The 15,783-nt window shown below is 42.3% G+C and overlaps 1 protein-coding gene across 4 annotated transcripts in view; it reads right to left on the reverse strand.

The window, feature by feature from the left end:
• Positions 1-15,783, reverse strand: part of SLC7A11 (solute carrier family 7 (anionic amino acid transporter light chain, xc- system), member 11) — a 125,024-nt gene that overhangs the window by 51,902 nt on the left and 57,339 nt on the right. For 3 of the 4 annotated variants that reach the window (XM_006766050.2, XM_006766049.2, XM_015565501.1), the window contains exons 7-11: positions 12,391-12,514; positions 10,483-10,586; positions 9,150-9,246; positions 7,551-7,700; positions 5,653-5,830 (exon numbers count right to left, since the gene is read on the reverse strand). In XM_006766050.2, the coding sequence (XP_006766113.1) occupies positions 5,653-5,830; positions 7,551-7,700; positions 9,150-9,246; positions 10,483-10,586; positions 12,391-12,514 (653 nt within the window). Of the gene's footprint in view, positions 1-5,652; positions 5,831-7,550; positions 7,701-9,149; positions 9,247-10,482; positions 10,587-12,390; positions 12,515-15,783 lie in introns of those variants that run through there. The other variant, XM_015565502.1, reaches the window with a different exon arrangement.

Genomic DNA, 15,783 nt, shown 5'->3' on the forward strand with positions numbered 1-15,783 from the left:
AACCACCTGGGGCCCCTTCCCCCCAGCTGGCCCCGACACATGCACGAATTCATGCACTGGATCTCTAGTATGTCAATAAAAATAAATTAATTTAACAAAGAAGAATGAGGGACTTGGACTTGGTCTGTGGTTCTCAGAGTGTATTCTGCAGACCAGCTATGATATTCAAAAAGCATCTTTACAACCCCCACCCTAGAACCTCTGAATTGGAAACTGAAGGTGGAGCCTAGAAATGTGTGATTCAGATAGACTAAAGTCTAGAAACCATTAGGCTAGATCATTTCTAAGGTCATTTTATCTTGGTAGTCCTTGAACTCTGTGACTGGTTTCCCAGGACATTACTTCTTGGTCACTTCTTACCTTTATAATCAATCTCTACGGAAACTCTTTAAACTACTACTGGCCCTGGAGCAGTGGTCGGCAAACTCATTAGTCAACAGAGCCAAATATCAACAGTACAATGATTGAAATTTCTTTTGAGAGCCAAATGTTTTAAACTTACACTGTATAGGTAGGTACAATGTTATTAACTTAATTAGGATACTCCTGAGGCTTAGGAGGAGCCCCACTCAACGGGCCAGAAAGCTGCATGTGGCTCACGAGCCGCAGTTGGCCGACCACGGCCCTGGAGCCTCTCAAGCCTACCATGTCATTTTGGTGGCTTCAGACCCAGATCATCTCTTATCTAGACATATAGCATTTCTCCTCTTTTATGACTTGTCACCTGTAATAGTCCCTTCCAAGCAATATTTACTTCCATAATTTTCTTTGTAACAGTTGTTTTCCTCAGCATACTAACTTTTATACTATCCATTGATGATACAGGGCCCAGCACAGTTCTGGCAAATGGTAAACTCTATGTAAATGTTTTGCAAATACTTTATATTTTGTCACAGTCCATTCTACATTGAGATGTACATGAAGCACAAGGGAACACTCAAGAGCAATAAAACTCCATGCTTACAGGGAAGGGAAATGGTAAAATTATCCTAGAAAAATAAATAGGAGAAAAGTGTCAATCAATAGCAGGAAGAGGTGGCTTTATAGGCAGAGAAAAAGCTAGAGTCATCTGATAACGTGAAACAAGGGTTGTAGTTGTCTGCAGTGGTCAAATGCAAAACAGTGGGGTTAAATTGACATCCTCATCAACCCTTTTTTCTTCACTGGAGAAGTCTGCTGTAGCTAGCTGAACTATCTCCACAACTGCCGTGTGTGTGTGTGTGTGTGTGTGTGTGTGTGTGTGTGTCCATGCATTTATCTACTGAGATTTTCCTTTCTTCTTTTTTATCTGCTCCTCCATGTCCACACAGAAGCTTCTTCCAAAATGTATTTCTCTATTCTGGAACCATCAGCCCTTTGTTTTCTTAGCCAACTTGCTTACCCAGGTCACAACACTGCATTGGGTCTAGACAAAGGGAGAGCAGTGCTGGGACCCTGCTGCTTTCCTAGTGTGACATTCTCCTTCCTGAATGTTCAGTCTAGATCTTCTATTCAATAGCATATCTGGGGCCAAAGACTCTCTTCTAGTTCTTCACACCTTCCTTTCTCTTCTTCTACATTCAACCAGTCCTATGTTTCCTGTGGCTTTCTTATGCTCAAGACTTGGATAATCTTCATCATTATGGAGGTTTGGATGGAATGACTGATTTGGACTCTGAGTAGTTATTTGAGCCACACCAACTTTTTCTTCTAGGTTATCTACAGCTATGCTGTTAGATGGGGTCTCAACAGACACAAGTAAGCCTCTGAGGAAGCTCCTGCTTGCAGGAAAGCCCAGGCGTGTGGCATTCAATTACTCTCGTGCTCATGTAAGTCCTTCGGCTTTGTGGATAATCAACCATGATACTATTTCTTTCAATAAAGTAGAGCCAGCGAGTCTATATTTGCTGTTTACAGTCACTACAAGGTACAAGACCAAACAGCAATTGTATTTTCAGTTTTACCTTTCATATTCAGTAGGTATTCCTGAAACCAGTTGAAACAACTGACCTTGCAGAATCTGATTTCCCAACCACACCTGGTACAATTACAGGAACTACAGCCAGAAGTCGTGAAATACTAGCACAAGAACCATCTTCCCCAGAAGTCGGGATTAGAATAATAGCATGTATTTTTTTTTAAAGACCTCAAAACTTTTCACTTGAATGGTCTCATTTTATCCTACAATGAAGATGGTTTGGGCCCCCAAGAAGTGTGGGCAAGCTTAACTAATCTCACAGGTGGCACTGCAGTCTGCATGAAGCGTCTGTCCAATGCACTAAGCAGCTTTCACTGAGGAATCATGAAGTCACCACAGCACACTGTAAGCAGCATATGCTTTTAGGACTGGGGCATTGCCTAGTCACCATCACGGAGATGGATACAGTCATTCTGCTGGTGCTGCCCAGTATGAGTCCCTACAATCAAATACTTGGTTTAAATGCAGCTGTCCTCCTCTCTCTCCCTGAGCAACAGGGACCAACTTCCAGTGACCCCACTCACGCTCGGCCGTGACGGGGTCTGGCTCATAAACCCAGACTGTCAAGTAAAGTGGCTGCTGGGAGCCTGGCTGGGTTTTGCCAGGGCTGGATATCACCCGGTTACCTGCTAAATATATCAGTGGCTATTCTGCCCCATTTTCCTTGGGTGAGAAGCTGGTGTTTCTATAAACAAATAAATACATAAAGGGCCAGGAGAATTAAGCACGCTGTCACAGATGGCAGGAGAAAGCTTTCTGTGTGTCTAGCCCAAGAGCCCCTCTTCATTTCACCCTAGCAATGCTGTCAAACAGAACGTGGTTCAATACTGGCATCCTGTGGCCACAGGAATTCATCAAATCTCTGAACCTCTCCCATCCTCGGGTTCGGCACATGCCCTGGCTGTCTGGGCTGAGCAGACTTTCAGCGTTTTCTGAGAGCTGTCCGGTTGCCTCGCGTTTTTTATGGAAGCACCTTCAGTGAGGTGTGTTCTGATTTACCGGCATTTCACAGGCCTAATGGGTTTGTGTATATTCGGGTAAAGAGAAATGATAATACAGAGGCTAAAGAATGTTAGCCACCAAGACAACCGGATCTGTAATCACTGAACAAACTGCCCAAGGCTCTCTGGCCTCCAAGTTCACAAGGAGTTTGTCTCTGACAAGGAGGTGGCTGGGGGGAGAGGTGACGTTCTGGATCAGGACTCCGCTGTTTTGTGTGTCTGTGTGTCTGTGTGTGTGTTCTGTTTTGGCCAAAGGCGAGGAAAATACTGGCTATTGCAGCAATAAATACTCTGAATTTTTACTTTATTACAAGAATGCTGCCTAAGAGGAAAATCAAACAAAATTGAGGAAAGGCTTTCAAGGCAGCTGTAGAGATAAAGGGTGACAATGATCGCAGTTTAAACGGCAGAGTTGTCATGTTCCTTGGTGAGGCTTAATGGCATTTTGAGAACCAAACAATCATTATGGGGCTGCTACATTGCTGCTACGTTCACAAGTGGCTAACACTAAATTTGGAGTCCTTGGAGATGATCAAAACATCATTAGAGACAGAAAAATAACTCCAAACTTGAAAATTACATGAGCAGGAAAATACATCAAAGAAAGATCAAGCATGGAACATAGCAATAGGCATGCACTCGCAAAAACATGGTATGAAGTACGCACATGTTAGCCAAAGGAAAGAAGTATTGCAGTAGGCTGGCTACAAACAGGAGGAACACAATGCCTACTACGTGGGAGCAAGCAAGGAATTTGCTCCTTCACAGTGCTCCCTTCTCGATGTGGTCCAACCCTACGGCTGCCAGCTCTTCCATCCTGCATTCTCTTGGTTTTCTATGGTGCTCAAGGGTTTTAACTGTCTCTGGCCAGGATCTGAGATAGACACAGATCTCATAGTGATGAGCGTTAATCTGTCCTGAACATTGATAACGAGGAGAGCAATTCTAATAGTAAACTGTTTACCAAGTCTTGTTTTTTTCAGAATCGCATTGCCTACAAGTGGAAAAACATAACTAAAACCATTCTACAGAAAATGAATGTGATCTAACAAGAAATACAGATTAAATGCCCTGCAAGGCGATCAGTGTGCCTGTGTTAGCCTTAAAGAACCCAATTTTCATAGTAACACTTCTTTGGGGAATCGTGTTGCCAGCTAGAAAACAAATTTCAGTATAAATAGTATATAAAAGGTCTAAAGACACCAAATACCAATTAAAAACTAATAAAGAGGAATAGTAGCAAAACTCTATTTTAAATGACTGCCTTCTGAAGGAGTTTGTGTAGCACACTCGAGATTCAATATGTATACCACGTTATTATTTTATTTTATTTTTTAATAGCACTGACAATATTTTTAAACAAATTTTACCAGAAATCTCTCTGAACTTTTTGCTGAACTTCAAAAAATTAATTATGGTAAAATAAGTAAATTAAAACAAATGAGAACAAAACTTGTTTTCTAAACTCACCAAACTCACCAGCAAGAACCTATCTGGTTCTCGGGTTGTGTTTTTGACCCCTCTCTCTCGTCCCCCCAGGCACCCCATCCAGCAGACGTGGATTCAAATCCTAGCTCAATGGTTTAAATTCTGTAAACTCAAAAATAAAATCCCCACTCCCTGAGTCCCGAGTTCCCCACCCAGCCGCAGGAGTAACACCATCTCTCTCGGGATCTTGTGGAGGATTAAGAGAGATGATGATGCGGGGAAAAGGGCTCCCTCGGCAGAGTCTGGGACAGAGGGCTGGGCTTCCCACCTAAGCGCCCTTCCTACTACTGATCTATTTTCTCCTCCAACTTACTTGGTCACCCAGCTCTGTGGGTGTTTCCTCTTTAATATCTTTCCTTTCCCTTGGACCCTGCTGACGCCGAGTTCAGACCCTCCTCCGTCCTCGTCAGGATTACTGAGTCAACTAACCTCTATTCTCTGTCTTCAGCCTCAACTCCCTCTAACCCAGCCTCCCTGCCTCTAGGATGATTTTTCTAAAGCATAAAACTGCCTGAGTTTGAGTTCTAACTCTTCTACCTAATATCTATGTGATGTGTAAGAAGTGGTGTGAGCTCCCATGCTATAACTCAAAGTCTATTAAATAGGAATAATAATTTTCCTGCCTACAGGTTTTAAAGAATAAATAAGGTCATGTATGTGCTAATCCATAGAATCACACAGTAAATGAGAGCTGTTATTCTTCTCTTCCTTGTTCTCGCTGGTCTTGTGACGCATGTGTGACTTACCATGTCTATTAAATAGGGTGGAGTTGTAATTATGATATTTAAGACCTTTGCAGGTCTCTGCCTAACTCCCTACCAAATCTCATATCACTCATCAAGTAGTCTGTTATGATATAGAATCACTAACCTGCATTCAACCCAGAATAAAAGGAATCAGGTTAGGAAGGGACTCATAAGAGCAATGAGACCGTTTTCAGAAATGCTGATAAAATTCTTCCTATGAAAGCCATTGTCCTAAGAAGTGACTAAGCATCCCAACTGAATACTGCCCTGAAAGCCGTCAGCGGCTGCACCTTAAACATTTTTCCACTTTTCTTTCTTCCAGTTCTAATGAAAATGCAATAACGCATTCACACTAGCAGCTGTCCCACTTATAAATTTGAACTTTAAGAAATGTGTGTCATGAGTGTACACATAGATGAGTTTTCTACAACATGGTCTGTAAAAAAGTTCAAAGACTTACCTGACAGTCTTCTAAACCACTTGGGCTTCTTGTCCCAGATAATAAAGAGATAGTATGCGGGGACTCCAGTCAGTGTGAGGATGAAGCCAATCCCCGTACTAAAGGGGTCTGAGTAGAGGGAGAGGGCAACCATGAAGAAGCACGTGAAGGAAAACAAAGCTGGGATAAACAGCGGCACCTGGAACACAGCACAGAAAAAAAAAATCACTTTTAACACAGTGCAAGGGATGGACAGTGGTTCAAGGTGAGCCCATCAGTCATGACATTGGGTGACATACACAACCAGAGAGATAGAAACATCAATGATGAGAGAGAATCATTGATCAGTTGCCTCCTGCATGCCTCTACTGGGGATCACGCCCACAACCCAAGCATGTGCTCTGACCGGGAATAGAATCATGATCTCCTGGTTCATAGGTCGATGCTCAACCACTGAGCCATGCTGGCTGGGCAGTAGCAAAGTCTCTTTAAAGGACACAGAGAATATATTAAACACTAGCAGCCCGATGCACAAAATTCTTGCAAGGGTCTTGGCCCACTCAGCCCCGGCTTTGCCCGGAAGGTCGTCCGGAAGGACATCTGAAAGGTTGTTTGGTTGTCCAGTCTAATTAGCATATTACACTGTTATTATTATCGATATTCCCTTAATTTAAAAAAATCTTCGGCTGAAGCCTGTTTGGCTCAGTGGATGGAGCGTCGGCCTGCGGACTGAGGGGTCCCAGGTTCGATTCCGGTCAAGGGCATGTACCTGGGTTGCGGGCACGTCCCCAGTGGAGGGTGTGCAGGAGGCAGCTGATCGATGTTTCTCTCTCATCGATGTTTCTGACTATCTCTCTCCCTTCCTCTCTGTGGAAAATCAATAAAATATATTTGGAAAAAAAAATCTTCGGATAGAAAAAAACTCTAAGGATAAATAAGTGTGTTTCATTATAGAAGTCCTGATTTAAGTACTACTATAATTTCTGTTTTTGGTATTAAAAGATGAGCTCTTTGATAATTATGATTAGGGTCCACTTTAATGTGGAGCTAAGACCATGGGCTGCTAGTTACATCTTAAATCCTTTCAGGGAAAATTGATTTTCTGTTGGAAATTCATAGTAAGAGAGGACAGGAACAAAACAGGCCAACTCCTATTCGACCACTAATGAAGATGTTGCCAGGATTAGGCAATGGATATAATTAGAAACAAATTCTGACAATGTAACTGACAAACTGATCTGTTATTTCTTCAAAGCAAATGAACAGTGAGGCCAAATCAATCTCTGAACATTGGAGGCTGAAAGAGACAGGTGAGAGGGTATTCTTCAACCCTCCCCAAAGGAATGCTTAGTTATGGGAACTGTGCTTTCGGTTAAGGGGTAAGTTCATACACCTTCGCTTTCCCTCCATATTTTACATTTTTATTCCTTCTGGAGTGTATAATGTAGAAAAAAAGAGCAACGTAATAAGTCATAACCTTTAAAAATACTGACAATGCCTATTTTGTACAGCAGCATCCATTTTAGAGTTTTAAAGAGTGACACAATTCCATATGTATTGGCATCCCTCTTTCTCCGTCTGGCTGTCCACAAATGTTCAGCATAAAGGTAGATCAGAGCATCCCATGCTTTGAATTTATCAGGTCATTGGACATGTCATGAAAAACCAGCGTAACAAACATCCTCTATTAATACCACCTCTTTCTAAAGAGCTCAGCACAGCACATAAAACAATGTGATGAACTATTTCCCAAGGGAAAATCGGTCCAATCTGAAGGCACTACCTGCAACAGTTAAACACCTGATGACAGAGGACGGTGCCCCCGCCCGCCCAAGCTCCCCATCATCAAGCTATGACAGAGGGAGGCCTAGGCATTAGGAGAAAGATTTATGTAAACCCATCAAGATTGCTGAGGTTACCTTGAAAGGACGATGCATATCTGGGCGTTTGTATCGAAGATAAATCAGCCCCGCCACCGCTAGCCCAATAAAAAACCACCTGGCAAAACTGAGGAAATTCAAAAGGCTGTAGAGGTCCCCAGAGAAGAGCATCACCATCGTCAGAGGATACTGCGGGAGGGGGACAAAACCACACTCGGTGAGTTGCAGGGAACACGGGTGACAGCAAAGCATCACATACCTAGACATTCTTACTATCCTTTTCAAATGATTACTTACACGACCGTGTTGATGAAAACCTAACCTCCTTTCCATATTCTGCTCTGGAAATCCCTTTCTATGCCAGTAACAGAATGAGAAGGCCATTGCCCCTGCCACTTATTGAGAAGGAATTTTATATGCATGTTTGGTGTTTAGTTGCTTTTACATTGGACAGAAGAGACTACATTTTCAAAGTAACAGTCAGTGACTGAACATGTAAGGACCCAGAGGTGACTAATAAATAATAATAAACATCACAAGTGTCCCCTCTGGGGGAGTCTGCAGAAAGCTCTGCCAGTGGGGTCTGCGTTGCTCTTGGCCACGCACACATGAAACACGGGCCACTTCTCAGTGCCTCTGCCAGGCCCTGAATGCAAAACGTCGGCCTCTCCTTCCTCCACGCTCCCTCTCCCCGTGTGTTTGCCACGGGTGACCCTCAGGACCACACAAAGGAACGCGGCGCAGAGATCAGCACAGGGAGTCTCTGCCGCGCACGCCGAGGACAGCATGACCGATAGCAGAGGCTTAAAGCGGAGCCCTCTTCACGGAATAATACATTCTGTCCCCACAAGTGACCGCTGCCTTCCAGATTCCTCACAAAGAGTACTGTGTACTTTACAAAGAAATTTCAAGGAAACATTTTCAAACAAATTAAATGCATGGAGAAGAAATGTTCCATGAATTCTGGCAGCAGATTGCATTTGAGAAAAATGTTACAAAATGGTAGGCACAAAGGGACCATAACGTTGCCAGTGGGTGTTTGAGGACTGTTACACCTTACGCAGTCTTTTGTAACCCACGTTTCACAGGTACTGTTCTCGGCATAGAGAATCCTACAACTGAAATTTAAGTGTCGGTGCTTTTATTTCTTCCCACTAGGGTTGCTCTCACAGGTCTCACTTTTAATCACTGAATCACTGCACTGTCTAGAATTTCATCATTGCATTTTCTATAATTTTGTGTGGTTTCATTATAAGGGGCCTATGCGACATCTGGATCATTTTGGACTGTAGTTTTTAACTCCACTCTTTGCACTTAGAATTGGGATTTATTACTCTGCATCCTTTTCTACCAGGTCCTTTGTCAATGGTAGGAGCCAAACTAATTTCCCTTCCACCTCACTACTTCCTACAAAGGTGAAGAAACAGTGATGTGGCTCTTGCCCCATCAAATATGCATCAGCAACACTGAGGCAAGGGAAGCAGCGAAAACACCCTGCCTCCCACACGCTGCCAAGATCTCCATAGAGCCCATTTCTCAATGAATGAGAAAGTCACGCACTCTGATGTCTGGGTGAGATCCGCTTTGCTAACCTGCTATTAGAGGTTATATCGAGAGACACTTGTTAATGTGCATTACCAAAACAATAACAGCTGGCAGAGGAGTGTGCTTGCGGACATGAATCATGGAGAGGATTTCTGGAAGGTGACCCTCTCGAGACGCAACATAGAATAACCTGGTGGGAGAAAAACAGGAGGGGTGGAGTTGACTGCATAATTGATCATAGCAGAGGGGAAAATATCCCAGAACCCTAAGATAAAACTTGCATCTTTTTCATCCCAAACGGTTTGATATTTCTTAGGTGATTACTTAGATTTCACTTTTCAGACAAGGTAGAGACCATCATGAGAAGCCTGTCTCGGAATTTTATAAAATCTGCCAACTGTTATATTCTTCTTTGAGAAGAAACAATAGCCACATCTGACTCAGCATGGCTCTCCCTACATATGAATAGCTGATAATGAATATAGTTCTAGGTTCCAGTACTGTAGGTGTGCTGTCTATCCAACCAAAACCACACACACACACACACACACACACACACACGCACGCACACACACATGCACATGCACATGCACTCTGCATGCACACGTACATACACACTGTAACATGCATAAAGGAAACCTCATTTAAAATAGAGTTGGGAGGGCCTAAAAGGGCCTCAACAGAAAGAAGCCTTCTTCACTCCCCCAACAGGAGAACAGACATTATCTCCTGGCCCAGCAATAACCTAGCTGGAGAGAAGCCTCAGTGGGATTCCCTGAAATCCCACTATTCCAACGGCCTTTCCATCAAAACTCCATGCCCAACGACTCCCCTTCCTCTGTAGAAGCAAGCCCCTCTCCTTTGTTCTCAGGATGCTCCTGTGGTTTTGCCGTAGTTTGCACGTTCTGAATTGCGATTCCTCTGCTATTTCCGAATAATCTCATTTTTCTGGTAAACAACTGGCTATTTCATTTTTAAGGATGACAACGCATCTAACATTCATATTTATCTGATTGGGTTTTAATCTTCTATTAAAACAAAAGGTACTTTTACATCAAAGAAAGCAATAGGGATAGCGATAGGGTGAAGTGGTGATTTCTGGCATCTCTTACTTTATTTTTTTCTTGTCACCTTTAGAGAAACAACAGATTTTATCACCAGAAATAAAATGCTGTTGTTAGACTCTGTAGACATACTATAAAAAAAAATGCCACAGGCCCAGCTTCAGACTCGGCTATGAGTAGAGGCGCAGTGCCCTCTAATGGGCAGAAGGAGACATGCTGTTGTTACTTGGACAAAGACTTCAATCCTGCCTGTCCCTTTAAAAACAACAGGTTAGGAGGCACTGTTTCTTTGTAAAGTCATCCTTATCACATCCAATCTCAAAAACAGAAATACATTTCTGAAAATGCTTGCACTCACTCACCTGGAGACAGCAAATACACCCCCATTCATGGAGCCAAAGCAGGTGAGGGCGACGCAGATGGGAACTGCTAATGAGAAATTTCCCAGGAGCCTCTCGGCAAAGGTCTAGTGAAAGACAGAAGGACGTGAACTAGTGCTTTGCCAGAAAGTGGAATAAAGGAAACAATGTATGGCAGACTTGCTCTATGACTTTCTATTAGCCTGGTGATATGTGTATGTTTTATAATCCTTCTCTTTGGTTAGGGTCAGACTATCTCTGTAGACAATAATCAAAATTAGGTGCCATGGCATTGCTTGTTGCAAAAATGTGGGCAAAGGTCTAAACAAGTACCTATTCTTTACTTTCAAAAGGTAACGATCCATTTACCGAATCTTTATAAACTGTGGCCAAAATCTTCTATCATTCTGGTAAGTGGAAAAAGCTTCTTCAGAAAAATTTCTGCTTTTGGAGACAGAAATCCTTTTGCACAATACCTTCTCTTTAGCCCGGAAAGCCACATTTGGATAGTGAAGCACAAATGGACACTGAGAAGAATGATGGACACTTGTTTCATATATCAATCCCACCGTCGTGACATAAAAGTGTCGCAGAAAATAACTGATGACTTAATCACAGATATCATATCTATGAGATGTTCTGAAAAATCTTTTGCCTAGAATAATCACATCAGCTGAATCTGTGTTTACCAAATCAATTATCTGGCAATTCCTTCTGTGTTTCCCATGAAGAGGCTAGACTACAAATACAAGTCCAAGGAACTCAAGCCACAGAAAAGACAACAGATAAACAAAACTTCTGAAATCTCCTTTTATGCCATGACATAAAGGCTGTATTGTTAAAAAAAAAAAAAGTGGGATTCTTTATTTGTCCTTGATGCAGCTGGTGCTGTGTAATTAATGGATCACATTACGCTCGAGGAATAAGTGCTGCCCTCTCTCTGTCCAATAAGATGAGATGACTGGCCGGACAGCAGTAAGCCCTGTACATGTGGGTGTCTGCTAGAACTTACAGCACTGGCTGAAGCCTTTTTTAACTGCAGTGAACGCATACATAGGTTCATGTGAAATGAGATCATTTGTTCCCCATGGATGTTGCTGATATGAGGTAATAGTGACTATTTTTAAAGGAACTGACAGCTAATGATTGGAAGTTATTTTACCCCCCTTCATTGTTATGAGGTCATAAGTGAAGGCTCTCTTACTACCTATGGTTTTATACAAAATAAAAGTATGTGTCACAGAATAACAGTCCCATAATACGACCTTTGGGAGCAAAGACAGTTCTGAAGTCTCATAAATTTTGGAAAATGTAAAATTATGAGTATCCACTTTTTAAGGAATTAAAAATGCACATTAGCATTTTATTATTCTGCGAAGTGCTACAGGAATGATATCTGTGAACTTTGAATAACTCATTATTCCCCCAAATTAATAATATCCCATGACTAGTATTCAAAAGGATATAAGAGAAAAAACAAACATATACGGTCAAGTTGGAAATTCTTGAAGTGGTACTTTGGGAAAAATGTTTGAAAAGTTTACAAATGGGAAAGAGCACAGAATAATTGCAATTTGCATACCCCAAACTGCATTCTTTTAAATTCTGCCTACCTGTCCTTAAGGACATGTTGGAAGACTATGTATATGTGGAAATGTGTTTTCAAGCATGTATATGCAGAAATGTCTTACATGACATTAACACTACAGAGAAATCATATAGGATTTTAGCTGTATCAGTTAAATGGAATATGCTAAGGTGTGTTCTAATTTTTTTAAGATGCTCATTATCATTCAGGTCAAGAAAAGATTACTGAATTTCAAAACCCTTTTCTGCTGGAAAGAACTAGTATAAAATTGCATCAACTCATTAACCTAAATTCAAATTGGCATTTCCCCAACTTGGACTTACCACTGCCACTGCATTTGAAAGCAAGAGCTCTTCAGCACTAATGGTCGTAAAGTAGGCCACATTCATTAGCACATAGCCGATGGTGACGATGGCCATGGATATACCTATGGCAAGGGGGATGTTTCTGAAATGCACAAAGGAATCGCTTATTAGTCATCTTTCGTTATTCTTTTTCTAAAATCAAGGACGATAGGCTAATTCAAACAAAAAATTAAATGGTAGGTATGATCATTACAGGCTCTGTTGGGTATGTATAAACATTTCCTGGAGTGAGGTACCTGGGGGATTCTGATGCTGCTGTCCAGGGAGCCACACTTCGAGAACCACTGTCCGCTATACCTTTCAAATACTAATTCGCTGCCTTTGCACCTTTCTGATACTCGCTCCCCAAATGGTCTTTCACATTCATGGGATTTTCCCCTTCAGGAACTTCCCTTCCCAGCAAATAAGACCTCCAAAATGTTTTTTGGAAGTCTGAGAGCAGGAGATAACCACCTTTCTAAATGACAGGAGTAATAATTTTGCATAGAACACAAAAAGCACAGAAGTGCTCACAATAATGACTGCATGGCCCTGCTGCGAGTTCAAAGGAAGCTTAAGATCATGAATGTCTATTAAAGCAGCAGTGAAGATAATCCCATGAAATCAGAGGTGACGTGCCGGGAAGCACATAGGGCCGGACGGTGCTGACAGGACGCAGCATCAAGAAATACCCAGTGCAAATGCAAGGTTATGTCTTCATTTAATGCACTTGGAAAGCCAGGAAGTTACTGACCCCAATAATTTGATTCCATGTTACCGATACACATTACTTGCTTCACATAATCACCTCTTCAGACTCTTTCCAGTTCAAGCAACTTAAACCTTCAGCTCCCTGTGTAAAGGCTGATGGGTTTTCTTTTTTTTGGCCGTGGAGCTTATCAGCCCTCATGGAGCCTTAACCCTGCTGGTGTCACTAATGAAGACCTCAATATAAATGATTTTTTCCAAGATGAAAATACAGTTCAGAACCAGGGGGAAAAGGGGAGGGGGGCACGGGGGAGGCACAGCCTGCCTCGCTCCCCAAGCCAGGTGGGTTTTAGCATGCTAAGTCCCAGCTCATTATGCTAAAGAGTGCTGTAGAGAACAGGCAAACCTAGCCAGCCAGCCTCTGCCATTCATTATGCTGCTTGGAGCCTGGCACTCCCCTGGTCCCCAAAGTCTTAAGCCTTGATGGAGAAACACATTGACCTCTAAATCCCGGCATCCTGTTAGGAAAGGAGCAGATGCTTCCTTTCCCCAGTGCGGGGAGGGTCCTGCGGAATTTCCTCTTAACACCATCACATGTGCTGCCAGTTGTGATGGATAAATGCTCAATTTAAGCAAAGGAAACCAGCAGGCCAATTAGATACAAAAGAGTGAATGGCACAAGGCCAATTAAAGATGAGTTCTGCTTCTTTGAAAGAAAGGTTACATGGAAATGCAAAGGGGAATGAAGAGGAACATGAAGGCCTATAGACAACCTTTCAATCACTCACTGTGTTATTATAAACTTGAACCCTTTCAGCTTTATAATGTGCCCACATGGGACGCTAAGTTCTTTCCATGGAGGAGAGAAACAGGGAGAGCGGAAGAGAGACTCTGTATTCCTTGCAAGAATATTAAGAAATGAAATTAAGAAATGGTCAAGCAATGAAAAGGTTCTGGTAATAAAAAGTGAGGTGACTTATGGTTCAGGGCAGTGAAGTGACCTAACCTGCCCAGGACCGTTAGTCCTGTCTCACCACATGATGCTGCAAAACAGTAGAGAGAAGTAAGTCTCAAATTTGGGCTGTGGGCTCCCAGCATGGAAGCCAGAATGCCAGCTTCCCCCTCTGTTTCCTGCCTGGGGATTATGGTGCTTCTGAGGAAAGTTTTCTAAATTGATCTTAACAGAAGGGATCCTAAAACAACCAAACAAAAAAAACCCTAACTTTCCAGGTTAGTTTTCCCCCCCCTCAGCTTGTCAACAACAAAAAAAACACCAGCAGCTGTTGCCATTTATGTGGTGCCTGCTATGTGCCTGACATTTTATTGGGCACATTACATGTTTGCCTGATTTTACTCTTGGAAAATCCTGCAGGTTGGAAACATCATCACTATTTTATATATGAGGAAATGAAGTCTTAGAGAATTTAAATAACTGTTCAAGGATACACAGCTGGTAAGTGGAAACACAGAGTTGAGCTGCAAGGTCTCGCCTACCTTGAAGTCAAAGCACTTTAACCACTAATATGCACACACTGTCTCCTGTGTGTGGGTCCTCAAACACTGACTATTAATTTTCAGAGAAATCGTAATTGCTGAATATAATGTTTATTGGAGAGCTCTTTTCTTTTCTTTTTTAAAAAATATATTTTATTGATTTTTTACAGAGAGGAAGGGAGAGAGATAGTCAGAAACATTGATGAGAGAGAAACATCGATCAGCCGCCTCCTGCACACTGCCCACTGGGAATGTGCCTGCAACCCAGGTACATGCCCTTGACCGGAATCGAACCTGGGACCCCTCAGTCCGCAGGCCGACGCTCCATCCACTGAGCCAAACTGGTTTCAGCTGGAGAGCTTTTTTCAAGGCTGTGTTTCTCATGCAGTCACTGAGAATGCAGCTACCATGAATGAGGGGAAAATACTTATTCCATGATTTTTACAGTTTCCCCGTGTAACATGAACTATAATGTATAGTTTCACTGCTTAGGTAGTAGATTTTCTTTTTAAAATTAAAAAGACAACACAGGCTAACTTAATTAATTTTGTAGAAAAGGAGGAAAAGCAAGCATGCTCGTCAGGTAAACTGAACTAGATGAACAATTTTACTATCAGCTGAATATACTGGATAGATATTAGGGGGAGTAGGAATCAAAGGAGCCTAAAGTATGTGCCAAGAGAGATGGCCTAACCTTGCTGCAATTCCCAACACACCTAGTAATTCCTTTCCAGGTAAAATTAAGACCCGGGAATGGGAAGGGTTGTGGCAAAATAGCCACTCTCTTCTGTCCTGAAGTTCTAATTCACTTGGACAAAGGGAAGGAGGAGTGGGGGTCATGGCTGCCTTGAGATAAACAGCGATTAGTTAGGAGTAAATCAGTTGATTTGTTCAGAAGGGCTTTAGATGCAGAGGGCAGATAAGCATGGGTTAAAGCAAACGGTACATGATAATAAAAGGAGTTGCAGGAACTGCTAGGCCACTGATGTTTCACAGCCGTTGTATGACTGGGAGGCAGCCCCTAATCCCAAGAGCAACAAAACCATCATCTTGACACTGAATAAAAATGACTCACACCTATGAGGTCTACTCTTTCTCAAGTATTTGTGAATGTTTGTTATGATCAACCAAATACAAATGTATGGAAAAGAGTCACTTAATCCCTAAGAG

Source organism: Myotis davidii, unplaced genomic scaffold (assembly GCF_000327345.1).
Source record: "Myotis davidii unplaced genomic scaffold, ASM32734v1 scaffold436, whole genome shotgun sequence".
NCBI lineage: Eukaryota > Metazoa > Chordata > Mammalia > Chiroptera > Vespertilionidae > Myotis > Myotis davidii.